Source organism: Microtus oregoni, unplaced genomic scaffold, assembly GCF_018167655.1.
Source record: "Microtus oregoni isolate MIOR12 unplaced genomic scaffold, Mior012 000061F_ref0000440, whole genome shotgun sequence".
In the NCBI taxonomy this organism is placed as follows: domain Eukaryota; kingdom Metazoa; phylum Chordata; class Mammalia; order Rodentia; family Cricetidae; genus Microtus; species Microtus oregoni.
Genome location: NW_024543871.1, coordinates 8,257,021 through 8,282,998, shown reverse-complemented (window position 1 = coordinate 8,282,998; position 25,978 = coordinate 8,257,021). Strand labels below are relative to the sequence as shown.

General features: G+C 39.8%; 1 protein-coding gene across 1 annotated transcript in view; it reads left to right on the top strand.

The window, feature by feature from the left end:
- Positions 1–24,261, top strand: part of Mospd2 (motile sperm domain containing 2) — a 39,675-nt gene extending 15,414 nt beyond the window's left edge. Inside the window, exons 4-15 of the mRNA XM_041639944.1 lie at positions 669–755; positions 2,634–2,788; positions 5,469–5,529; positions 7,745–7,783; positions 10,177–10,349; positions 12,721–12,897; positions 13,606–13,718; positions 15,895–15,991; positions 16,965–17,061; positions 17,844–17,973; positions 20,673–20,775; positions 21,670–24,261. Of these exons, the coding sequence (XP_041495878.1) occupies positions 669–755; positions 2,634–2,788; positions 5,469–5,529; positions 7,745–7,783; positions 10,177–10,349; positions 12,721–12,897; positions 13,606–13,718; positions 15,895–15,991; positions 16,965–17,061; positions 17,844–17,973; positions 20,673–20,775; positions 21,670–21,807 (1,370 nt within the window). The 3' untranslated portion in view covers positions 21,808–24,261. The remainder of the gene's footprint in view (positions 1–668; positions 756–2,633; positions 2,789–5,468; positions 5,530–7,744; positions 7,784–10,176; positions 10,350–12,720; positions 12,898–13,605; positions 13,719–15,894; positions 15,992–16,964; positions 17,062–17,843; positions 17,974–20,672; positions 20,776–21,669) is intronic.
- The last annotated feature ends 1,717 nt before the right edge of the window (positions 24,262–25,978 follow it).

Genomic DNA, 25,978 nt, shown 5'->3' with positions numbered 1-25,978 from the left:
TCAGTGAGAGACTCTCTCATGAGCTTAAGGTGAGAGCGGTAGAGGAAACCAACCCAAATTAGTGCCTGGTCTCTATACACACACCCATGGGGAGGGGCCTAGAGAGGAAGAGAGAAAACACAGAGAAAAGTCGCATCTTGCTAGACTAAATAGTGATATTTGTCCCCTTCAAATTCCAAGGTCATGTGAATATTATTAGTACAATATTACTAATGTATTTTTTGTTTGTTTAGGAGGAACCTAGGAATGGAATCTATGACCTTGTGTGTGCTAAGCATGTACCCTCCTACCACTGGATTACACTCAGACCCACCCCACCCCCGGTGTTAAATCAAATGGTCTCATAGTGTTAACATGTGTTGATAAGTCAAATCATGGCTTGAAAGCTGACCAGAATCTGCAGATACCCATCAAAATAAGAGTTTTTTCCTGTTCTTTCCAGCATTTATAAATCTTGTGTCAGTTTTTCTCAGCAGGAAATAGCTTTTGTGTTACCAGCCACTCTTTCTAATTTTTGAATAAGTTGTGTTTTAGTCAAGATTTAAGTAAGTTGTGTCTTGTTCAAGTTTGAGTGATCGTAAAACTACTGTGTACCGTTCCCTTGACAGTGTGAGTTTTCTTTTAGGTACATAGGTTACTGTTACTGATCAGAGTTTACCACTTTCCAGATCTTAGCGAATCCTCTATTCCAAGGTGGTTATTAGAACTTGGTGGTATTTATCTCCATGGTTATGACAAAGAAGGAAACAAATTACGTAAGTATATTCAGTTCATACCCTAGTGTTTTAAGATTTTGAAATGTGTGTCTGTGTCTCAATTAATAATCACAGAACTTTTCTATATGTCTATGCAACAAATTTCCTGCAACTAGAGGTGTGTGGCCTTCTTTACCCCTGTCAAATAATATCAAGGCATAGTTTGCATTATCATAAACTAGGTATAAACACAAGTGCTGTTTCTTAGTTACTTATCTAGTTCTGTGATAGCACTGAGAAGACCTCATGACCAAGGCAACTTAATCAAAGTGTTTATTTAGGGCTTATGGTTTCAGAGGGTTAGAGTCCACCATGACCATCATGATGGGGATGATGGTAGCAAGCAGGCACTCAAGCAGTGGAAACATAGCCAGCATCATATCAGTTAGTCATTGTCTTCTTCCTCCTCGTTGGTAGCACTTCACCTAGTATGTATTTTTATGGAGAATCTTTTGATAGTTGCTAAATATGCAAAATGGCCTTTCAGTCTCTCGTGGTCTCCTCTTAGCTTTTTCTGAAATCTGTGTGGCAATGGGAAGAACAGCAGTCATCTGCTGTCCACATGACTTTCTTCTTCTTTCTTCCACTCACCCCAGCCTAGCCCGATGTGGCACTAAGGCTGGGAGAGCCTGCATGTGCATCTTGCTTGCCTTTTCTTCAGCTGTGAGTTACACCATATTTTGACAGTACAGTACACTTTCTTCGTATCCCTCCTGCTTCTTCTTTTGCCATTTTCTTTTCTTAGAGCTCTTTCGTGGTTTGCTCTTGAAACGTGTTTTGCAGAGCCTGTTTTGTTCATGGTTTCTTATACTTTGCAGCTGATACTGTCCCATGGGGTCATCTCAGATACATCAGCTTTAGCAGACTCCCAATTCACAGTGCAGGTCCCGTGCAACTCCCAAGCTACTTGCACATACCCAGCTGCCTGCCACCTGCTGTCCCTTGACTGTGAGCCACCTTCACCATGGTCAACAACTCACCCTCATGTCCTGCCACTCATGTTCCTTCTGGATTGTCAGCTCTGGCCCATTTCTTGGCTCTCCCTGTAATTTAGCTTCATTTTGGTTTCTGTTTTATCTTCACCAGCCACTTCCTCAGTTTAGTCTTGCCTAGCCTGTCCCGTTATTGTCAGTTCCTTCCCAGGTTATGACGAGATAGATCACCTCCCTGGCCTCTTTTCCACTCCAACCTTTATAGCACTGCCAAGCTAGGTTTTGAAATAGGAAAGCCAAAACGGAGCTAAAACTTCAGAGTCATCTAACCGTCTCCTGCTTCTGCTCTGCTTATCTTCTCCCCGTCCCATTTCACCTGAAGCTTTTGCATGTTCCACTCCCCTGCACGGCACTCCCCAGGCCCCCCTCCTGCCTGTCTGTGTGTTACTCCCCTGCACGGCACTCCCCCGGTCCTCCCTCCTGCCTGTCTGTGTGTCCACTCCCCTGTACGGCACTCCCCCAGGCCTCCCTCTTGCCTGTCTGTGTGTCCACTGCCCTGCACGGCACTCCCCAGGCCTCCCTCCTGCCTGTGTGTCTGTTCTGGGTGGAACATGTTTTCTAGCATTTGATCAGACCAGTGGCTTTCCTCTTAAGTAAGCATAGAGAAAAGCACTTCTGGGTTATTACAAAGTGGTGTTTGGTCACCTGCATTTTCTCTTCACCTCACTTAAAAGTGACGTCTGTTTATTTCGTAAAATAGCCTCTCTGCTACTCTGTAATTTAAAGGTCCCAAGTGTAACTATTTTCCTTGTAAGGAGGCAAGAGATGTATTTTATTCAAAACAAGATGAATTTTAAATGGAGGAACATGCCAAGGGAAGGATATATATCCAATAAAATGCTACAGATAATATGCTTATTTTTTTTATCTGCTGTTTTGCTTAAAGTCTGGATCAGAGTGAAGTATCATATAAAAGACCAGAAAACCATAATGGACAAAAAGAAGCTCATAGCGTTCTGGTTGGAACGATATGCCAAGAGAGAAAATGGGAAGCCTATCACGGTGATGTTTGACATGTCAGAAACTGGACTCAATAGCATAGTAAGCATTCTTCATTAATCCTAAATCGTGCCTTGTTCTGGTTTCCTCTGTTTTCCCTGTATTCTTGCCATTCAAATAATGTTGTAATAAAGCTAGCAGAATCCAAAAGGATTATTTTCCCCCTTGCATTCTATGTGAAGCCAAATGTGGAATAGGGTTTGCCGAGAATTCAATTTGCTTCAGTATTTGGTATGGGTACTATGTTTCCTAACAATGGTCCATGTCTGTTGTGAAAGGCGAAGAGGTAAGACATGGAGGTCAGTAGGACATGGGTCATCGTGATGAACACTGAACTTTGTGACCATGCTAATATGCCCCAGCACCAACCACTGTGCCTGGCACAGAATAACATAGTCACTAAGTACTGAATACGTGCATGAGCACTGTGATCTTAGATTTCTTATATTTCTGCCTTGTCTTAAAGGTACAAGATGTTCATGTGGGTGTCCCTCATGTAACACGCTGTGCTTTTGTCGGGCACTTGTGTATACTTCTTGAATGTTTTTATTTGTTCATTTTATTTAGTAATCTTGGGGATTTTACCAGCCTTAAAACTTAGTTAAATCACTAGTTACAATAAGAATACATTATCCTATGTATACCAATGGCTATAGCTACTTGTGAAGCTGAGGTATAAAGATCATTTAAACCTAGGAATTCAAGGATAGCTTGGACAGCACGCTGAGACTGTCTCAAAAAATAATGAGTAGGAAAAAGTCTAGATGGCCAACATGACAAAATGGTAAATTATGTTATACCTAATTGATAAGGTATACGTACTTATCAATTAATACTTTAATAATATTGGTGAATACTTGTTTAAGATCAAAAGAACTATTTTATTTTATTTCAGTATGTGTGTTGGTCTGTAGCCCAAAATAGTGATGTTTTAGATTTAAACAAGAATAGAACCAGAGTAGAGAGAACAAATCAAAAGAGCTTTTGGAGAGGGAAGTGGCAGAATGTTTTCTCACATTAAGAATGCAATTCCCTGCAGTTTTAAAAAACGTAATTTCCATTGAGTGGATTTTAAGTTACAAAGTAAAACGTTTTATGTTCTAAATGAAACTAAAATTACTTAGATAAGATAACATTCAATAAAGATAGACTATGATTCTGTTGTTTTTTAGGTACCAAAGTCGCCTATTTATTACCTCATAACCATGAACAATGTATGTTAATGTTTTCTGTTACCCAATATAGTGTTGACAGTAGCCTTTGACCTTCCTTGCTAAAAGAATGAAATCACTTAAAATCATACAAATAGCTAAACTTTAAATAATCAGCATTTTAGGAGAAATATAGCCATTCTCAGCAGTTGAACTAGAAAGAAAAATCTTGCATGCATCGTCAGAGGATGAACACTTCACATAAGGGCATCATTCTGAAAAGCACCCTGAGAGATTATAAAACAGGCTGTTTCATGGAGCTGTGTTATGTGGTGCCCAGTGTAGACACACACCGCTGACATCAAGTCTCCTAAGATTAGCAGTAACTTAAGCTTTTATGAACAAAGACATTCAACTGAATAAATGATAGCAATGACTACTAAATGAAGACTAACTAGTAAGAGTATCTGAGTGTGGTCATGCTTGCTTTTAAAGTAGGTAACCAAAATTTTGTTCAGCTAGTTTTTTAAGCCCTTTCTCTGAGTCTTTATATAGATTTTTGAAACTATGACCAGTGGATATAATGATTATTTCAAAAGGTATTTATTGTATACTAGGGCTTTTCCCATATTAAATAGTTATGGCTGGGGATGCTTACTTTCAGTTTACTGTAATTAAAGGTGCCGCAACTCATATGCTAGGGATGACTTTGTAGCTTGTCCCATCCAGAATAACCAGCTCTTTAGTAGCTGTCCTGGATTTCAGCTTGTCTGCTTAACTCTTCAAATTAGCAGTGTTTATAAGGTGGCCGAGCAGGATTAATGAAACAGCCTGCTAGCATGGAATAATATGGGGGAAATGAAACATGAAAAATATCCCTAATGACCTAATTTCCTGTTGGTGCATATGAAGCAAGAGAACCAACCAGACAGCTGCTTAATACAGTCTCCTAACAATTGGAATGAATGAACAGCACTTGATTAAAAACTTAAAAAAAACCAACAAAAACAAAAGTAATCTGAGTCCTCTTAAATCAGAAGTGAACAGGCAGGTCTGATCAGTGGGATCTTGGGTAAAATATTAATACCGTATTCTTGTTGAAACTCTTCTAAGGTAAAAATTAGATTTAGAAAGTAAATACTTAACCATAACGTATGTATGTATAGCTACAAATGAATGCATATATATTTTTCCAGTTAATCAGGTTATAAACTGTATACCCTTTTTAATAATTCTTTAGTTGTTAACTAGAATTTTCGAGTCTCTGTGGGGATAACTTTTACATACCCTATAGCTCTTGTAGCCTGAAGCATAAAACTAGTGTGAAGTAATACAAATAATTTTTAAAATACCAGTAAGTGTCTAGCTTTTTCAACTCAATTTCAGAGCCAGTCCTTAGCTTAATGATCTAAAACCTTAACCCTTGGGTCTATAGATATTTATAATGACTTTGCTTTTAAGAACAATAGTCATCTCATTTGTATCGAATAATTTATCACCTTTAGGAATCTGTAATTTGAAGTTCTCTAATTTGAAGTTCTAAAGTCTCAAATCTTTAATCTTTATTTTAGGACATGGACTTTGTACGCTTTATCATCAACTGCTTTAAGGTATATTACCCCAAATACCTCTGTAAGTAACTTACTCCTTTATAAAAATATATCATGTTGAAATTATAGATGAGGTCCAAAAATTATAAAGCTTTCTATTGTAGAGTTTCCTACCTAGAACATTGTTTGCTGATGAAACACTTTAAATGTATTCCTGGGTAGACCTGTAAATCCTTATCATGGTAGACAATTTTTTGAAGTCGTTTTCCTTTACAGTTACTTGTACAAGTGACATTCTAAACACCAAATATTCCATAACTTCTAACACACAGCTGTGTGCAATTGTATATTCATTTGCAACATGAGCCCTTTTTTCTTGATCTTTGTCTAAAATTATATTTATTATATGGCACTTGCTGCTTGTAAAAGCAGATTAGGAGTACTGATAAGGTACATTTTACATTAAATAAATGCAGGATGTTACTACTTGCTGTTTTCAAATTGGCACTAGGAAAATACTGAATAAGAATGCACTACATTTGACTCTGGTATTTAGAAAGCTTCATCGTCTTTTGTTTCCTTCTGGTGCTGGAGATTGGAGCCAGGGCTTTATACGTGCCAGGCAAGTGTTTTACCACTGAACTAACATCCTCCACCTTGTTTAGTTTGTTTTTAGTGGTAATTCTCCCATTAATGATACAAATGATGGACTCCTAAGTCTTATGTGCACATTTTTCATCTGTTGGATTTATGTAATGGCTTTGCCATGGGGAAAATAAGTGGCCAAGCAACATAAACAGTCAAATATATTCAACTCCAGTTCAGTAAAATTGAAAGGGCAGGAGAGGCAAAAAGGATATCCAAATGGCAATTTACAAAACTGCCTGCACATTTTCCTGAGAGATACCACAATTTGGGTCTCTTGGGTAACCCAAACCATAATGGATGTCTAGAATCAGCACCACCTACAACCCTATACTGCATTCTCTTTAGAGACTGTGAATGTTCATCAAGAAAATGACTGTGCCCAGGTTGGGAAACTTTAACCATCTATTACTCCTTGTGTATCTGCCATGTATCCTGACTCAGTAAGTTTTGCTGAGCAGTGAGAGTATCAATGGGTACTCTAGAATTACTATTTCATGAACTTGCTTCTTTTATGGACAAAGCAAAACTGAAATGTTTGTTTATTCAGGTATCTAAAGGATGTGGTGAGCCATGCAGAAATAATATTAATATAAGTATTACATTATAAAATATACTCCACCTTCTAAAATACCTGTTGACTGAAATAAATAAAAGCATTTGTGATGAGACACTGAGAAAAAATATAACTGTAGTTATTTATCAAATATTTTGAAAGGGCTGTTCATGGGTTCATATAAAAGTGAACGGGAATATTTATTGTTCATTTCAGTTAACTATAGATTGTGTCCGTGTTCTACCAAAATAATGTGGTTTTGCAGACATTTGGTTTTATGGGCTCTTAAACTGATAGTTCTTCAAAACCTGCCATGAACTATTACACCTTAATTATAACTCCACTGAGTAAGAGAACTACTGAGCGCCAGGCTACCTCTGACTGATGCCATATTCTTTCTGTGCACTTTACTTTGTGCTAGTTTTGTGTCACCTTCTCTGGGAGTCTCTGCTCAGAGTAGAGGGAAATTACATATTTGGTTCATCTGGAATAGAAGAACGAATTGGCTATCACAAATCTCCTTTGTGGTTACTGATTTTTTTTTCCCCTCAGAGGTGTTGATGGTGCTATTTAAGAGCCTCAGTTCCATATGTAAAATAACAGTTCTGTGTACTTAGGAAGTGTTGGCTTCCTGGGCTCATAGCGTTTAAGAAAAAATAGTTTCTGTTTCTTAGAACCAGAAGAAAGGGGCAGCTCTGTGACTAGTTTAAGGGTGTAATCTCAAGGATTATTATAAGGGAAGCCATAAATTAGGCATGTAAATATTGTTGTTAAAGTGCAGTTGCTTTCAACACTGATCTGACATGCCACACGTATGTCCCCTTAACTGTTCTGTGTACTTTTGTTCAAGCAGCAACATCAGCAAATGAACAGAGGAATGCTTTGTTTGCCAAAGAACAATGACAGTGCATTATTGGGACCCCTCCCCATTGTGAGGTGCTGGTCAGTCCCAGCACCACCCATATGTCCTTGAATTAAAACTTGGCCAATCAGCTCAATTTTCCCTCACGTGGTTTTTTTTCTAGATAAGGTCAAACTGGTAGAGTAATGTAAACTTACTAAGTTGAACTGAGTGATTTTTTTTTTCGTCTTTCAGCAAAAATAGTGATCTTTGATATGCCTTGGATAATGAATGGTGAGTATATTACTTGTGTTTTCCCACAGCATCTCGGTTTTCTTTTGTCTTACTTGACCAGTTCAGCCATGTTTATACAGCTGTTTAGGAAAATATGTGTATTATTCTTCTGTACTCTTAAGAGGCTACAGCCGGAGTACTGAAAGATTGCTTTTAAACAAACAGGGCCGACATTCTCGTCTGAGACACTGAGAGTTTTCCCACTAGTCTTCTCTAAAACCAGCCTCAAGATAATGTGCCATTTAGGCAAAACAATGACAAGAAGCCTTGTTCTGTTTCCCACACATAGGGTATCTAATAAAACATGCGTTGGCTAGCTTTTCTCTTGGGCTTTCAAGTGTTGAGGAACAAGGTGGGAGGAATCTGAGTCACTCTAAATCCCTGGAGTCACTTAGCCCTTTTTGACAGTCATAATTTTCCTCTGAGCGATTTGAAGGGGAGTGCTGCTGCTTCAACGTTCTGTTTCCATTGGTATTGCACGCACAGCAAACAGGACGGTCACGCTACGAACTGAAATTCGGTTCTGTGAAAACTTCTTGACTGGTAAACCTTTTAATACTGGTAAAGAATAAAGAAACACTTAGTAAAATGTGAAATCAAAAAACAGAGGTCACTACTGACTTTATGGAATTAAAAAATAATTTTAGCGATGAAATTAGAAAACTAGATGAAACTGATGAATTATTAGAAAGACATAGACTACTCAAACTGGCTCAAAAATAATCAGAAGTAGTAGCCAACAACCCCCCAAAAAAATCCCACAAAGAAACATTCAGGGTCTGGTGGCTTTTCTGGCAGATTCTATGAATTTACCCTGATCCTTTGTAAACAGTTCTAAAAATTGTCCACAAAAGACTGCTTGTAACTGATTTATGAGTAAGTACAGGCCTGACACCAAACATCAGATGAAAAGAAAACTACAAACTGCAACCCCTTACACCTAGAGATGCACCGGCCCTCTGAAGGTCCTATGGCTAGGGGTGTGGACTAGCCTGTGTGAAGCCCCACCCCTAGTGCTACAGAAGGCCATAGCTAACCAACTGTAGCCAAAGCAATATAAAAAAAAAAAAACATTATAGGCTACAGAGATGCCTCACTCAGTTGGTAAGTGCTTGGGAACTGAGTTTAATCCCCCAAGAACCTGTGCAAAGAAGCCAGTCGTAGTAATAGCATGTGCCTATAACCTTAGCATTGGGAGTGAGGGGTGAGGGTACCAACAGGCAGAACTCTGGGGCTGTATGGCTAGACAGTCTGACCTAATTCATGAGCTCAGGCTGGGGAGATCCTGTCTCAAAAAAACAGTGCAGATAACTCTTGAGGAATGATCCCTAAAATTATCTTATGGCTCCCAGATGCATGCATATGCATGTACACACACACACACACACACACACACACACACACCCCAAAAAGCATTACAAACAGGAGTTGTCTTAAGAATGAAAAGTCGGTCCAACTGGGAAAATCAGTGTAATACACCATATTAATAAAATGAAAAAATGACAAAAATCTAATACCATTTCATAAAACTCTTTAAAAAGTAGGACCAGAAAGTGCTGTTGAAACAGTTGATTTTAAAAGGATCCTAGCAGTTCATAGAAAGCTACCTTCCACAAACTCAAAAAGTTCCCCAAATGCCTCTTATGTTCCATCATTCACTATGACTGCTAGAACCACTGAAAGCAAGGATGCTCACTTTTGTGATTTATTGTAAGGAACGGATTCAGAGAGACATGTGTGCTGCTCATCCTGAGGCTGACAGAGAGATCTGTTTCACATTTGCCAACCAAGGAAATTCTTTGAAGCCTTTGTGCCTTGGTGCTCAGAAATTGTCTTGGAGCTCCATTATGTGGGCATGATTGATTTTGCCTGTGGTTAGTCACTTTATGGCCCACTGCCCCTACCTTAAATCACATGTTGGTTTTCCAAGTCCCAACCTAAATCCAAAATCCTGCTGTTCTCACTAAGGCCCCCAGACTAAAAAAAGACAAGCCTACCAAATAGGAAGGCTACCTCCCAGAAGCTGGGAGCAAAGGCCAGACCTCTCTTTAAGTAAGGGTAAATTTTAACTGCACAGAACAGAGGGTTTTGGCATTTATGATAACCCACGGCTAGAATCATTTGGGAATTATTTCAATAAAGCTGGCATGAAAAAAAAACAGAGTTAACACTTCATTTAATTTCAATAGCATGACTGTAATCCTGACAAGTCACAAGCTGTTTTAAATTGAAAAGGAAAGTTTAAATAGTAGTTGAACAAAAGCTTAAATCATAGTGAACCAGAATTAACAAAAACCATGATTTTCTAAAGCACACTTTAATGTTTTTATTATTCTCCCCCCCCCCTTTTCTACTATCATGTTAGCACATGTACTGTAGCATTCTGCTTTCAGCTTTTTCCAAATGGGTTAAATCTCCCAACAGAAATATTTTAAAAACTGAGTATAAAACAAAGGGCATAGCACGGGACAGAAGTGGAACTGTCAACGAGCTGTGCCTGCGAGTAGTTTATTCTCAGCGTCTTGCTCGTGGTTATATAAACGATGAGGCCTGGGAAAAATGCAGAGTATTGAGTCAGGAAGGAAGCTGATTCTGGCGCACTAACTTTTTTGAATAGCAAAATATATATATATATAAGTGTCTAAGCTGATGTGCATTTAGGATTCAGAAGTATATTCAGAAACAAGTACTCAGGCAAGTCTTCTACTCTTGTCTCAACCACCCTATTGCCTTCCATGATTGCATTCCATATCTTTATTTCCAGGGGTGTGTATTGCGCATGTACGCAAGTGTGCATAAGCCTTCCTCCTACTCATCTATTAGGTGGTGTGAGAGGAACCCCACATTAGTAGTGTATTGGTACAGTATTTTATCAGGTTTTTGTTTACAACACAATGGAGAGACCATTCCAAATGTGTGTGTGGCAAGCTTCTGACTGTGTGCTACAGTGTTCCAGCATCTAACACGAACCATAAGTTACCCAATTTGCTTTTCATGTGTGTTCTTGTTTTTTTTCCCCGTCTTTCCTATCCAGTAGTCTTATTAATTTGAAATATATCCTTTAAAATGTGCTTCCAAAGTTTGGAAGGGGTGTTTGCTTTTGATTGATTGATTTTCCTTTATTGTGAGTGTTAAGGATCAAACCAGAGGACAGATTCACACTACGCAAATGCACTTGCCCAGCCTTCAGAATTGATTTGAACTGATTTTTATTACTTATTAACATAGGTCAGGAACGGGTGGGTGTGTTTGAATTTTTTAATGTTGTGGCCAGATGTGGTAGTCCACACCTGTAACCTCAGTACCCAAGGAGGATTGCAAATTCTAGGCCAGCCTGGATTTCATGGTGATTCCCCATCACAAATAATTCTTTTTAATATCTCCATAACTGTGAAAATGTATATGACAGTGACATTTCCTAAATTGTGAAACCTATGTAAATAACTGCAAGTATTTTTTGCCTGCCTGACCAAATTGTATTTAAGGAGAACCAAGGACTAGCGGAATTAGAATTTCACTGTCTTGTTTATTTTCATTAATCAAAAGAGACTCAAACCAAATAATTTAATTTGAAGTCTGTACCTTTCTTATTCTGGAACTTTGTAGTTCACATTTTAACCTAGAAAAACTAGCATTTCAGATACTAAGCTTGTAATTAAAGTAAACCATCATTGCAATTATCCCCTTCTTTGTTTATGTTTTTTTTTGTTTTAGACTGAGTCTCTTCTAGACTCTGAAGCACTCAGATTATAGGCATATAATTATCATATTTAGCTATCAGGCCTACCTCTTCATGTGTTTTGTTCACTTGTGTTTTTTTAAGATACGTTCTCTTCTCTCTGTCTCTGCCTCTCTCTCTCTCTCTCTCTCTCTCTCTCTCTCTCTCTGCTGTGTGTGTGTGTGTGTGTGTGTGTGTGTGTGTGTGTGTGTGCAGGCCAAAAGGAGCTAAAAAATACCTTGGAACTGTAGTTCCAAGTACATTTCTCTGTGAGCATCCTGATATGGGTACTGGGATCTGAACTCTGATCCCTGATAGTGCAGGAAGCACTCTTCAGCACTGAACCACCTCTCCGGCCCTTGTGTTTGCTTCTGCTTGCTTCTGTGAGGTGTTTAAGTATGTGTGCATGTGTGTCCATACCTGTACATGTGGAGGCCCGGGCTCAACATTAGCTGTCATCCTCTATTGCTCTCCACCTTAGTTTTTGAGACAGGGTCTCTCACTGCACCTGAAACTTACTGTTTAGCTAGACTCGGTGACCATTAAACCCCTAGGGTCCCCCTGTCTGCCTCCCAGTACTGGAATTATGGGCAAGTATTGATTGCCTCATGTGCCTTTTCACATGGGATCTAAATTCAAGTCTTTGTACTTGCTCGGCAGTCACTTAATCCATCTTTAGCCCTCTTTATATTTTTTTTATATTTTGTTTTAGTAATATGGTTTTTTTTAATTTTTTGTTAATTGATTGAGGTTTTTCTAATTCTTAGTGCTAGTCATTGAACCTAAGTTCTCCAACATGCTAGGGAAGTACTCTACCATTGTCAATATTCCTGCATTATCTGTGTTCTGTGTTGGATAGGAGAATCTGCCTTATTTAGGTTTTAGTGGATTTGTTTTATTCCTCTTCTGTTTTAATGTATGGTTTAAAAACCACACAAAGATACACACACTACATTTAATGCTTCTAGTCATCTGAACATTTTTTTTTACTGTGGAGTAAGCTAAAGAAGTAACTTGATTGATTTTTTTCTTGCATAGCTCATAATTATCTCTATTTACTGCCCTTTCCCTTTCTAGTTTGAAATGAATCCCATTTTTTTCCTTATTTCACTAATTGAGCATATATTCTTGGCTAAAGTAATCAATTTTTAATATACCATGAGAGAATTATTTCTCTCTACAGTACTAGCAGGCTGATAAGGAAAATTCTCTCCTTTAGGATCCTTTCAAGTATAGCTACCCACCACTGGTAGATGATGATTTCCAGACACCTCTGTGTGAGAATGGGCCAATTGCCAGTGAGGACGAAACCTCAAGCAAGGAAGATATAGAAGGGGATGGCAAGGAAACCGTGGAAACAGTTTCTAACGAAGAACAACCAGCTCTGTCAGAAAAGGTAATGTTAGGAATAAAGTCAAACGGAATCAAAAGCTGTCATCTAAAACTTGGGCCATAGCTCAGTGGTAGAGCGCTTGCTCAGCATGCATGATGCCCTGGGTTCGACCCCCAGTGCGAACGGGAGAAGTGCTTTCATGTCTCCCTCCCCAGCTCTGCCTGTGTCTTTGAGATAACCCAATCTTGCTTCCACATTTTTCTTGAGAAAATGAAGGAGGACGGATGAGGTAAATTGAATTGCAGTATCCTTTTTTTTTTCTATCGTGTAAAAAGAGCTGAGTTCATGCTCTGTGTAATACTTGGCAAAGTACATCTGGAAGGAATTTTTTTGTCAAAAATATATTTATTTATCTAAGATAAAATAAAACTGATTAATATAAAGCTTCACCTGGATGAAGTTACTCTTTATCTCATTTTGAAGGGCTTGATAATTGTCACTCTTTACAAAACTTAGCAAGGGCTTGCTTGATAAGTACATTGTAATTTAGAACAAATATCTTCAATAATGTCATGTTTATAAGAGAATCATAATGTTTCTCAGGGTCATGTCAATATATGTTAAACATGTCATTTCAGGCATGCTAAACATGCTAAAAACTAATTTGCATTGAATCTAGATGTTTATTTGTTCTCTCATGACATGTCCAACTAGAACTAAAGCATCATCTTCTTTTCTCCTTTGTTTCTATTTTTGTTTTTTAATCTTTAGACTAGCCCAATTGAATCTGCTTCCAAGACAGAAGAAAATGAAAAAGTTGATTCAAAGATGAAAACTTTTAAAAAGCCATTGAGTGTTTTTAAAGGGCCCTTATTACACATCAGGTAACAAAGATTTTACTCACTGCATTTCTGTAACCTCTCTTGATCGTCTTGGGGGTGAGGAGGACTGCAAGATTAAGAAAGCTTCCTAAGAGTACATTTTTGTCCTTTGCCTTAAAACCTTCTTGTGTAACTGTATTTGGAGTTTATTGGAGTACATATTCCATCAACAATATAGCTATACTTCTAAAAAAATGTAATCTGAAATTCTCTAATTGATAAAACTGGTTTGTTTACATGTGTCTTGATTCTTGGTGGTGTTGGGTTTGAGTTTATTGCCATTGTCTGTGTATGTATGCGAGTAAAGGAGAGACACACAACATAAATTTTGTCTCCCATGGTTTTTCTTTGCCTTTTTCCCCTTTGGAGTTCGTGTATTTGCACCTTTTCTTCTACTAGTTTTGAAGTCAACATTTCATACTTCACAGAAGGACCATCCAAAGCATAGATCTAGCCTGCAACTCTGAGGTTTACCAATGAAAGCAGCTGAGAAGGCAGGGCAGAATAGGACAGTTTCCAGGGCTCCACTTTGAACATGACCCCACTCCCTGTGGCCCTGAGTCGCAGAGCTGCTCCTTCACATACACAAGGATGCCACCAGTGTCATCTCCCTAAGCTGCTTCTGATTTCTATACTGTTTACTGAGACACGCTCTAGCATCCGTACCATCGCTGCGTTTTCATGTCTCCTTTTTTTTTTTTTTTTTTGGTTTTTTGAGACAGGGTTTCTCTGTAGCTTTGGAGCCTGTCCTGGAACTCCCTTTGTAGACCAGGCTGGCCTCGAACTCACAGAGATCTGCCTGCCTCTACCTTCCGAGTGCTGGGATTAAAGGCATGCACCACCACTGCCCGGCACTTTCTTTCTTTTTTTTTTTTTTTTTTGGTTTTTCGAGACAGGGTTTCTCTGTGGTTTTGGAGCCTGTCCTGGAACTAGCTCTTGTAGACCAGGCTGGCCTTAAACTCACAGAGATCTGCCTGCCTCTGCCTCCCAAGTGCTGGGATTAAGGAAGTAAGCAATCCTGTATGTTTGTTGTCTTGCCCAAAGGTGGGCAAGTTTGTTCTTAACCACAGGTCTTCTCTAGACTAATGAATATCCTTGGTGTGAAGACATTTTTTGTATAACAGAGCAGATAGAAACATAGCTCCATCTGGGCTTACCAAATGCAGGCCTTCAATTCCAGGAGTTTTAAGAGACAAGAGGCTTGCTGGGTGGTGGTGGCACATGCGTTTAATCCCAGCACTCAGGGGGCAGAGGCAGGAGGATCTCTGTGAGTTTAAGGCCAGCCTGGTCTACAAGAGCTAGTTCCAGGACAGACTCCAAAGCTACAGAGAAACCCTGTTTCAAAAAAGAGACAAGAGGCTCACACTTGGAGCCTAGCCTGGGCTACCTAAAGAGTCTCAAAACTTTAAAATACATACACACAGGCACACTTAGGGTTATTTAAAAAAATCACTTAAGCTATTCAGTTTTCAATTTAAAGAAAAAACACTACTCCAAATGTCCTTCCTGTAATTTTGAGGCACCTGATACAGTTTGGCTAATGTTAAACTATACAATTTTTCTGGAGAATTGAATCTTTTCATTGTAGGTTATAGATACTGCAGTAGCAGTAATAGCATTCTTGGAAGCTTGAGGCTTCCTAGTTTTACCAGTTTAAGTGCTCTGCCGTTGCATAACTCAGAATAGCCATGGTGTAGTAAGAAATTATTCTGTTACATAAATATATCCCTAATAATGATTCTGCGAGATTATGTTCTTCTTGTTGGTCTAAAAAGGCTGCTCAAGTCTAATGTGTTTTGTAGTTAGGAAGAGCTGAAGCAGCACTGGGGTCTGGCCTTTTTCTTTTATTATAATCCACAACCTCCCAGAGAGCTTACCCAGATCCACCTTAGATTGTGTTGATTATAGGATTAATTCAGCGTCTTCAGAATTCTCTCTTCTGTTCCTGCCTGTTTTCCTTCTGACCTTAGGGAAAACCATAGTATTTCCTAGCTTGCATAGCATCAGGAAGTTTAAAGTACAAAATTATATTAGGTAACTGTTTTTATAGTCCTCTTGTATAAGGAAGTCTCTTCATACAAATGAGCATAAACTATCAGCCAAACGGTTTTTCCAGACTAAGGATTATAATGCTATTTAGTCTGAGTACTACAAATGCCTTATTTGTTTATCCACCTAGCCCTGCCGAAGAATTATATTTTGGAAGCATGGAATCTGGAGAGAAGAAAACTCTAATAGTGTTGACAAACGTCACGAAAAATATAGTGGCCTTTAAGGTAAAATAAAATAAAAAACAATTGAAAGCCATAATAAATTATGAGGGTGAGATAATGGCAAGTGATTTGGGGCATATACTTATGGGAAGAGTAGAAGTCAGACAATAGACAATTGTGTGTAAATTACCCAGCTGGTGCCCTGTTTTTATTTCTAGTACTATGAACCCTGTCCTATTCCCTTCTAGTAAGGCTTCTAATGAGCACAGTCTCCTACACTTCGTATTTGCTGATCCACGAGGGTCCAATAGAAACCACACTCCGGGTTCTATGAAATGTGAGGGCAAAGACACTTTCAATTTGACTGTTTTATCCTTCAGTGTTGGAAAGCAGATGTTTCATCTAATGAAGGTTTCTGCACATACATGAAGGGGACTGCACATACATGTGCACATATATGTTTACATACAAGAGAAAAGCTAGGGCCAGGTGTGGGGGTGCATGCCTTTAATCCCAGATCATGAGAGGCAGAGGTAGGTGTATCTCTATGAGTGTATGGCTAGCCTAGCCAACATAGCCAGCTTCAGGCCAGCAATGGCTACAAAGTAACACCCTGTTTCAAAGAAAAAGAGAGAGAGAGAGAGAGAGAGAGAGAGAGAGAGGAAAGAAAGAAAGAAAAAGAAAGAAGGAAAGAAAGAGAGGAAGGCCAGTGTCAGTAGGATTTTAAAGTAGGTTTTAAATAACTTGGGATGTTTTTATCTTATCGGTGAAGACAAATAGCATTCTCCATGCAACAACCAAGGTGGATGCATAGACTTCACTCATTGTCTATTAGCTGTTCTTTTGTTTGTTTTGAGACCGGGTTTCTCTGTGTAACAGTTCTGGCTGTCCTGGAACTAGCTCTTGTAAACCAAGCTGGCCTCGAACTCACAGAGATCTGCCTGTCTATACTCCGGAGTGCAGCTGCTCTTTTTTTAAAGTGATTCTTAAACGATTTCTCTAAAGCAGCGTGAGGTTATGTGCTGTTTCTGAACAGGTGCGCACTACTGCCCCAGAGAAGTACAGAGTCAAGCCAAGCAACAGCAGCTGCGACCCTGGAGCTTCCGTTGATATCATCGTTTCTCCGCATGGAGGTGAGCTGCCTTGCCTTCTTTTTCTCTGCATGTGTTCTTAATGCCTCATGTTCAGAAGTAGTTGGCCAATATATAATGGACTCCACAGGACTTTCTGTATGCTTTTATTTGGCTGCAGTTTGGTCAGTTTTTGGTTGGTTGCTTGTTTGTTTTGGGTGGTGTTTTATTTTCTTTTCTTGGGTGGAGGGTTATTGTTGTTATTGGATGTTCCTTTGATTTTTAAGAAAGGACTTATAGTTGGATGCGTATGAAAGTACATTTGTACCGAAATCTCGGTGGAGACCTCCAATTGCCGTGCACCGCGCCCCCGTGTCTGCACTCTGTGCACTGGCACCCAGTTCCCCAGTTTCGGGCAAGGGAGCTAGAGGTTAAAATACACAGACACACACAGACAGAGTGACAACGACACGGGTCATCCTTGAATTCCCCAAGAATGCCCCCTTTATTGTGTTCAGGGGCAGATTATATAGAGATAGCCACGCCCCAGCCAAACCCACCAGAAATCACTCTCCTGCCATCAGGAACTCCTGAAGGTCTTGTGCGCAGAGCAGCTGTAGGCACTCAGATCAGGGGATTACAAGAAATTCAGGATCTGGGGTCTCACTGCTCCCAACACGTATGGAGGATCTGTAAGGACTTAAGAATATGACCAAAATATATTTAAGTTTAACTTTTTTTAAATAATAAAATTATTAATTAAGAATCATCATAATGCCTTAAACCATATATCTAGCCCCCTGACAGTTGGTGTTCATATGTTACACTACTCTTGTGGAATGCAGGCTTAAGAGTCTCTGCCCAAGACCGGTTTCTGATAATGGCTGCTGAAATGGAGCAGTCCTCTGGCACTGGGCCAGCAGAATTGACCCAGTTCTGGAAAGAAGTTCCAAGAAGCAAAGTGATGGAGCACAGGTAAACGCTTTTACTCACAGCCTTTCAAATGTGACGGAGGACTCAAAATCAGAAATTCCTTCCTGGGGTGGAGGGCACTGTCCTTACAGCTGTCAGATTCTCGGGGTACCTGGACTGAAAGAGGGATGCCGCCCAGGACTGGCCAGTTGACAGGTGCACATCTCTAACCCCCAAGTCCACCGTATCAGAAAGTTGCTGCGTAGACTGTGGCAGCATTGTCTGAAGCAGTGAAAAGTCAAAGGGAAAGGCAAGACGTGGAGGGCCACGGGAAATCCTAGTTGAGATGCATTGGCGCATGCTCGTGCTGGTGTGCTCTGGAACCACTCCGAGGATTCAGTCACTCTGTTCCCACATGAAGTAACAGTAGATAAACGATTGGAAAAGCTGCCCAAAGAGACATAGATACAGTATCCTTTTGAAAAGAGAGTGAGTGCACAGTTGTACACTTGTGTGACAGCCATATGCCCCTGTATGTCATCTGTGACAAATGTCTTTAAATATATATGGGAAAATAAAGGAAGCAAGAAAAGACTGCTTTCTACTTTGCTTTGCTTTATTCCTTTTTAAAATAAAGTTATAATTTATTTAAGTGACATCAGTTTTACCCCCCCCCCCATGCACCTAAGGACATTTGCCCACACCCAGAGACATCTTTATTTTTCACAACTCAGGGGTGGGGTACAGTGAGCATCTAGCAAATGCTGCTAAGCCTCCTACAATGCACTTGATGGACACTATTCCCCAAAAATCATGAGCCCCCCCCCCAACCAGTAGCACTGAGGTAGGAAACCCTGATTTATGGAGTAGTTGAGGATAGTCTCTCTGCTGACACATTGACTCGGACATGAAGGAAATGAAAGAGGAAGTAACATCGTGACTCACTGTAACTGCACAAAAAGCTTTGTGGTGGCAGGCAAAGCAAGTTTCAAGAAAAAGAAATGTGCTTGGCTTACATGAAAAACAGCAAGGAGGTCTATTTGCCTTAACTGAGGGGAAGGTGTAGCCAAGAGACAGCTAGCAGAGCACTAGATCATTGCTTATGAGGAGTATTGAATTGGGCCCAGCCTAGAGGCGTATTCCATGATCAAAGGATAGCTCTTATCAGCTCATTAAAACTCAAGGAAGAAAGTGTGTTGCAGGGAAATAAATAGCAGTACTAAGTACTGTCATGTGGATAAAGAAAGATGAGGTATTGGTGCTGCCCACTGATGGTCACATTATTAAAGGTACTGATGACCTTCAAGAGCACTGTTAGGATGCAGGAACCACAGAACCAGAGCCCGAGCTGAAGAGATGGATAGGGACAACTGGGCTAAACTAGAGGTGTGGCAGATTACAGAGCAACTATGAAGTTGATGAAGGGATTTTTGGCTTCTTCTGTTGTAGGTTTTTCTTTTTGTTTGGGGTAGTGGTTTGTTTTTGTATTGTATAGGGGATGCATGTTGTCTTAGGGAGTTGTTTGTTTGTTTAGACAGGGTGTCATTGTATAGCCAAGCATTAGCCTCAAACTTGTAACAATTCTCGGCTCAGCCTTTTAAGTATTGACCTTGCAAGTGCTCTCTGCTACGCCCAGCCTGTCTTGAGGTTTTAACCATGAGAAATTTGAGCACTGTTTAAATCAACAGGCTGGAGGAGATATCTCGATACTACAGGGCTTACCTCACATGTTCCATCCCATACACAGCCAAACAAACAAACACAAAAATGAGGGACATGGCAGGCAATAGAGACCTATAATCCCAACACAGAGTACTTGCAGGTTGCAGCAGGAAGATCAAAAGTTTGAGGCTAACATGACCTACATAGGGAAACCATGTTACAAAGAGGGGGGAAAAAGCTAACAAAAACCACTGGAGAAGTTGATATAGGGCCGACTGTGCAAAAGTACCACCTGCTTTTCACAAAATAATACTTACACTTTCAAATTATATCATAGGAACAAACACTGCCTTCTGTCAAGCTTTGTTTGTTTTGGTTTAGTTTGGTTTGTTCTGCTCATGAAACAGGGCTTTGCTTTGTACTCCCGGGGTGACCTGGGCCTCAAGAGCTTTTTGTTTTTGTTTAAAAGCATGGGAAATTTTTGAAAGGTTAAGAAGGAGTGACACAAAAGAATTCAAGATTAATTCAGAGTGCTTATAAAACACTCAAAATGAAGGGGTTTGTTAAATATAAGTTGCTTTGGCTTTTACCAGTTCCTAATGGCTACCTTTTCCAGAGCTCTCTTGAGAGAATCTCTGTTCCCACCTAGAAGGTGGGAGGAATCCTAGTGGTTTGCTGCTAAAAGCTCAAGTAAAGCACCATCCACCCTTCTAGACATTGAAAGATAAGTGGGGTAAATTCTACTGAACAACATAGAAAAAAAGCTTTCTATTGCATCCCGTGGGGCAGTGGGCAGTGTACACAGTCTCTTGTTCTTTATACACATTTGGTAGCTAAAGGAGACTGAGGGTTAAGCTCCGTGGTTTAGAAGCAAGCACAAAGCCCCAGCTTTCATTTCCCCTGGAGAATAAAAGGCCTTGGAAGATAATAGATAAGTATAGACTGAGCTGCTTGTTGAATTGTGCTTATGGAGAGGCGTGAAACCTTGTACCTCTGGTACACAAGCACCTGCATTTAACCCTGCATTCCCTCTTCTACTTTCAGAAAAAAAAATGTTTGCTAAAACTTTGAAGAAGTTATGTTGCCTTTACATTTCCTAGGTTACGATGCCATACTGTTGAGAGCAGCAAACCGAACACTCTCACACTGAAAGACAGTGCTTCTAACATGTCAGATAAAACCAGTGAAGATCTGTATCTGCAAGTAAGTGTGCTTTCTCCTTGCCTAAACACATCGCCAGTGGTCATCAGCACCAGAAGGCCGTCTGTGCTCCCCTAATGGAAGGGAGTCTTTTAGCAGAGACACAGTGAAAGTTTGCTGTTTGCTCTCTAGCCCTCTCTTTTCTTCCTCGGTTTGGTTTTGTTTCTCTTGTGGGGTTTAGGGTTTGTTGTTTGTTGGGGTTTCTGTGTTTTTGCTGTTGGAGACAAAGACTCACCTTGAACCCAGTCTGGCCTGAAACTTATAATCCTCCTGCCTCAGCCTTCCAAGTGCTAGATTTGCAGGTGTGAGCCCCTACTCCTGGCTTGGAAGCGCCCTCTTCTCCGCGAAGAGGCTAGTTAGAAATGGTAAACCACGGGCTGCATTCCGACAGCCACAAGCCTTTAAAGATTCCGGTAATTTTACTGTGGAATCGGGGCCAAGTAGTAAAGCACATGGTGCTTTGGTGAAGTACAAAAGAGTTCCATCTTGTCACCAACTAGTGTGTTTCAATCGGAAAGAAACAAAGGGGCTTTGCGTCTGTAACCCAGTGGTGGAATTCTTCCTTGCCATGGCAGTGCTTTAGGTGTGATGCCCACATGAAAGAGAAACCGAAGAGATATAAATAGTTCAAATGTATCTGAACCTCCAGGAAGTGATTACTCTGTTCCTGTTTCAACTAGAAAATGGGACTTTTCAGAGTAGAGCAAGAAGGACATATATGTCCACCAGACTTTACATTGGATGTCTTCTTGTATTTTTAGCCCCCAGCTTTTCAGAGTAGATGGGCCCCATCCCTTCAGTGTTTGGAGTTCTGATAGTCCAGTTTGGCATGCTCCTGATTAATGATTGTTTCGTTGATGTCAATCTTTCGTCCCTTTTTTTTTTCTTCCCATTCAGCTCAATCGTTTACTAGAAAGCAATAGGAAACTTGAAGACCAACTCCAGCGCTCTCTCTGGTTCCAGCAGCTGCTGCTTGCCTTAACAATGGTCTTGCTTGCTTTTGTTGTTTCTTTCTTTTATTCGTTATACAGTTAAAGAAGTGGTGCTTGGTCAGAAACGTAACTCCTTTAGACATTGTTTGGAGAAGATATACAGACCGCACTCAAACTTCTCCACCCACCTTCTAGAACTACTGTACATCTGGGCTTCCTAAAAGAAATATGTAGCACATAGCAGGGTGCCTGGCTTGAAACTAAGTTGTTTGGATAGAGAAATGTTCAAGGCATTGATTATTAGAGACTGTAGCTAGTTAGGAAACTAAGTAAAGGCATATGCAGTGTGTAAATCAATAGCTTAAACATAATTTATTTTTTCTTTTTCATTTGAATGAGTTCAAAGCAAAGTTTGTCATGTAAATGCACAAGCTGGGCTGAAAAGTCTATGTAACATGCTTTGTTGTTGCCAAAAGATGTAATCTGCTTTTTTTTAAAATACAGAATTACTAGCTGAGCTGACTTACTAGCTTTTCTATACTATGTATGTAAAATATGTATATTGAAAAGGAGACCTACTTAAGCAGAGTAATTTATGTAACCATGACTTTGTAACTTTGAGAACTACTTCCAGATGATAGTCAATATTCTTTTTGGAATGTAAAGCTATTTAATGCCAAACCATTTTAGCCTTTGTTTCTCAGCGTCGCTGAGCAGCCTGCCTCTTATTAATCTGGGCTCTTCACTGATCACTTTGGTTTTGACACAATATGGAAAGCTACATGTGGTTCAATTTTCATAGATTTCTGGTAGCCATGCCCAGAAGGAAAGTCTCCAAAACAGCCCCCTTTCTCGTCAGTTCTATGCAGTTTCATGCCATTCACTGTGTTTGAACAGTGAACCTTTGCCTGGTTTTGTATAAGGGCCTACTCTTCCATTGTCCCATCTTCACCTACATTTCAGGGCAAAGGAGTCTCCTCTGTGGACCACAAATTATGCCTTGTTCACCCTCACTTTTCCATGAGAGGAAGGCATTAGGTAACGTTGTTGAAACTCTGCTTGTTTTAGCTGATCATTAGTCTAACTAACCTTAGGTTCAAAATGATCCTTGTTAAAATTGTTGGTGAGAAGGAAACGCTGAAAAGACTGGAGTATCGTGTGTGCAATTATAAAAAGAGGCTCAGAGAATGGGAGCCACCACTCCCAATGGGCTCTCAGGACCACTTTGATACTCTGCCTTCGGTACATTCATCTGACTCCTAAATCCCTACCGAGATACACCTTGCAGAACCAGAGGCTGATGCAATTAGTTTGTGTTGTCATTAGCATGACCAGTTTCAGTTGCTTTAGGTTCAAATGTACATCTGTTTTGATGAAAGAAAAGTAGTCTGCCTAGCAAATGAATGTTTAGCCATGTTTGGAGATTTAGGATTCTCAGGAGTAGAGTTGGGGGCTCTCAACTTGAAGAAATTGATTCCAACACTGAATTTGGAGGAGTGATGGAACAGAGCTTCTGAAAAAGTCAGCTGAGGAATTAAAACCTTAAAAGGACACTAGTGTGATACTCTGTCTTAACTTGGGTTTTTCTGTTTCAGTTTGCCACCTCCAGATGTGGAACAGACTGCAGTCCACACTAAGTCCTGTGCACAGTGTCTATGCCCCTGTATGTCCACAGAGACTTCCCACTGTGCTGGGAATCTTCCCAAGTGGTAGATTCGGGGCCTTAATACTCTCATTCCAAAGTATTTGTCTGTGCTTTACATTCCTCATAAAGAAATGAGGAATCAATTAACCAAGATGAGGAATATAATTATCCTAACAGTGTTCCTTCAATGTTGACCCACTAAACACCCTTCCTTGCTTAATGTCTGGTCAGTTGAATTTAGTAACATACCTTGTTGGCATTCATTGTAGTGTAACATACATGAATGTAACATTGTTACATCACTCCTCAAAACTGTGTGGTAAATGTGACTAAACAGAACTGTGGACAATTAACCATAATGTCGAAGGCGTCTAAACTTTTCTGCCAATCTTGATTAGTCTATATATTTGCATTTTATTGGTTCTGTCTTCATTTAATCGAATCATATTTGCATGATTATTTTTGGTATTCTGATCAATACTTTTATCTTTAATCATGCCATTGCTTTCTTGTGATCAAATTGCCAGAGATTTTCATTTTGATTTTTGTTTTCACTTGGGAATGGAAATTAATACATTTTCCATGAAAACATTAATAAAAGATCATTAGCTTGATCTGTAAGCCGCCTAAAATGCAATTGCTGGTAAGCCTAGTCTCAAATTTCATAAAACCATAACTTTTTATATCTTGCCACTAATTTTGACTGGATTTAATAGCACTTTATTGTATAATTATAAAAAATATATTCCTAGAATTGTTGCCAGTGTAATTTCTCTAATGTTCTGGTGCTTTTCATATATTTTCAGTATTTTTATTACTATATTGGTATTTTCTTTGTATGAATTGATCAAAAGAACATGTTTTCTATTTTAATATGTTTTAGAAAATAATTACATTTATGAAATAAATATCATCAGGAAAAACTTTTGTCTCTAATTGAGAAATCATTGTCTTAAAAAAAAATCAGTGTTCAGACCAGACCATCTCTGCCCTTTTAAAGATCATCAGAATTTCATTTGGATCACCTTTGCATTTTTATAAGGACCCTACTTTGGGCTTCCAAAGGTGACTGCCATGTCAAGAACCCCTGTCCTTGAGTGTGTCCAGTTTCTCCTTGTCCCTGTGTCTAGTTAAGGCTGCACAGCAGTGTAGTTTTTGACATTAAACTCAAGGCTTTGGCTTGAGACTCTGGAACCACCTAAGTCTGGACTGCCCCATGTACCCTCTTGCGTCCTGGTAGCCACATACCTTTGTACTTGACAGGTGATTGGCACAAGGAGAGCTCAAGCTGGTGACAGAAGCTAATAATTTCTGTCCCCTAACTATTCAAAGACATAACTTTTCCAGAAAGCAGCCCCCCTCCATAAAAATCAAATGAATAACTGATCCTCCTCCATTGAGATGCAGAGATACAGAATCAGATTAGGAAAAGGGCCCATGTGATAAAAGAGAGACTTGCAAAGACAGAACATTAACCTGCAGATTAAGTACCAACCTGGGACTGGGTGATCCTTCCTAAAGGAAGATTTTCTTGGCAGCACGTTTCTCGGGGGAATTCTCTGCCTAGCGAAGGGTCGATAACAGCAAGCTGCTCTTTCTCCCTGCATTTTTCAGCACTCACTGGAGGGTTCCTGACCTCACTGGTAGCATGGGCCCTCCCAACACACAGGGTGTTTCCTTCCTCCAGAACCCAAAGGAACTGGCTGGAATTTTTCCCACTTGTTCCATCTGAGACAGTGGTTAGGCAGACTGCCCGTGTCCTGGTCACCTCCCTTCATATCTGGGGCAAGGTAAACCATGTGTACTTTCTCCCTTTGGGGTGATTGTAGCTTAGACACGATAGGGGCGAGAGTGAGGAAATAATGTATTTAACCTGTCTACTGAGGCTGGCCTGCCTCTGCCTTCTTAGAACTGTTATAGGTGAATATCCTGAACACTGCACCTTCCTGAGAGCCAAGTATCAGTTCTTCAAATTTCCCTGCTTGGTATTCCTACCTCTGCCCTGGCACCCCAATATAATCACCCATCAGATCTTTTCCATTTGCCTACTGATGGTTTCCTTCTTTGAATAAACAGTATTTTAACATCCAAAATCTCATACCTTCCCTACTCCACTCACGTTTCCTAATCTTTTGTGCATGTTAAAACATTTGAAGATAACCAGGACTAGGAACTTAGCTCACTCAGAAAAATTGCTAGCCTTTTAGACAAAACAACCAGAGTTTGATCCCCAAAGCACACATTTAAAAAAAAAGGAAGAAGAGAAAGGAAGGAAGGAAGGAAGGAAGGAAGAAAGCAAGAAAGCAAGAAAGCAAGAAAGAAAGAAAGAAAGAAAGAAAGAAAATAGCCGGGCATATTATCATACACTCATAATTCAAACACTAGGGAAGCAGAGAGGAGAATATCACTGCTCACTGGCCACCCAGTCTACATATGCAGCAAGCTTCACATTTAGTAAAAGACCCTTTTTCAAAAAAAAAAAAAAATGGTGGCTAATACGTAAGGAAAGACACCTAAGATTGTAGTCTGAATCTTATACACATATACCACACACCAAAATTTTCAAGATAGTTGGTTTAATTGACCAGATCATTGTCTGTAAACAGAATACACACACTCTAGAGCAAGT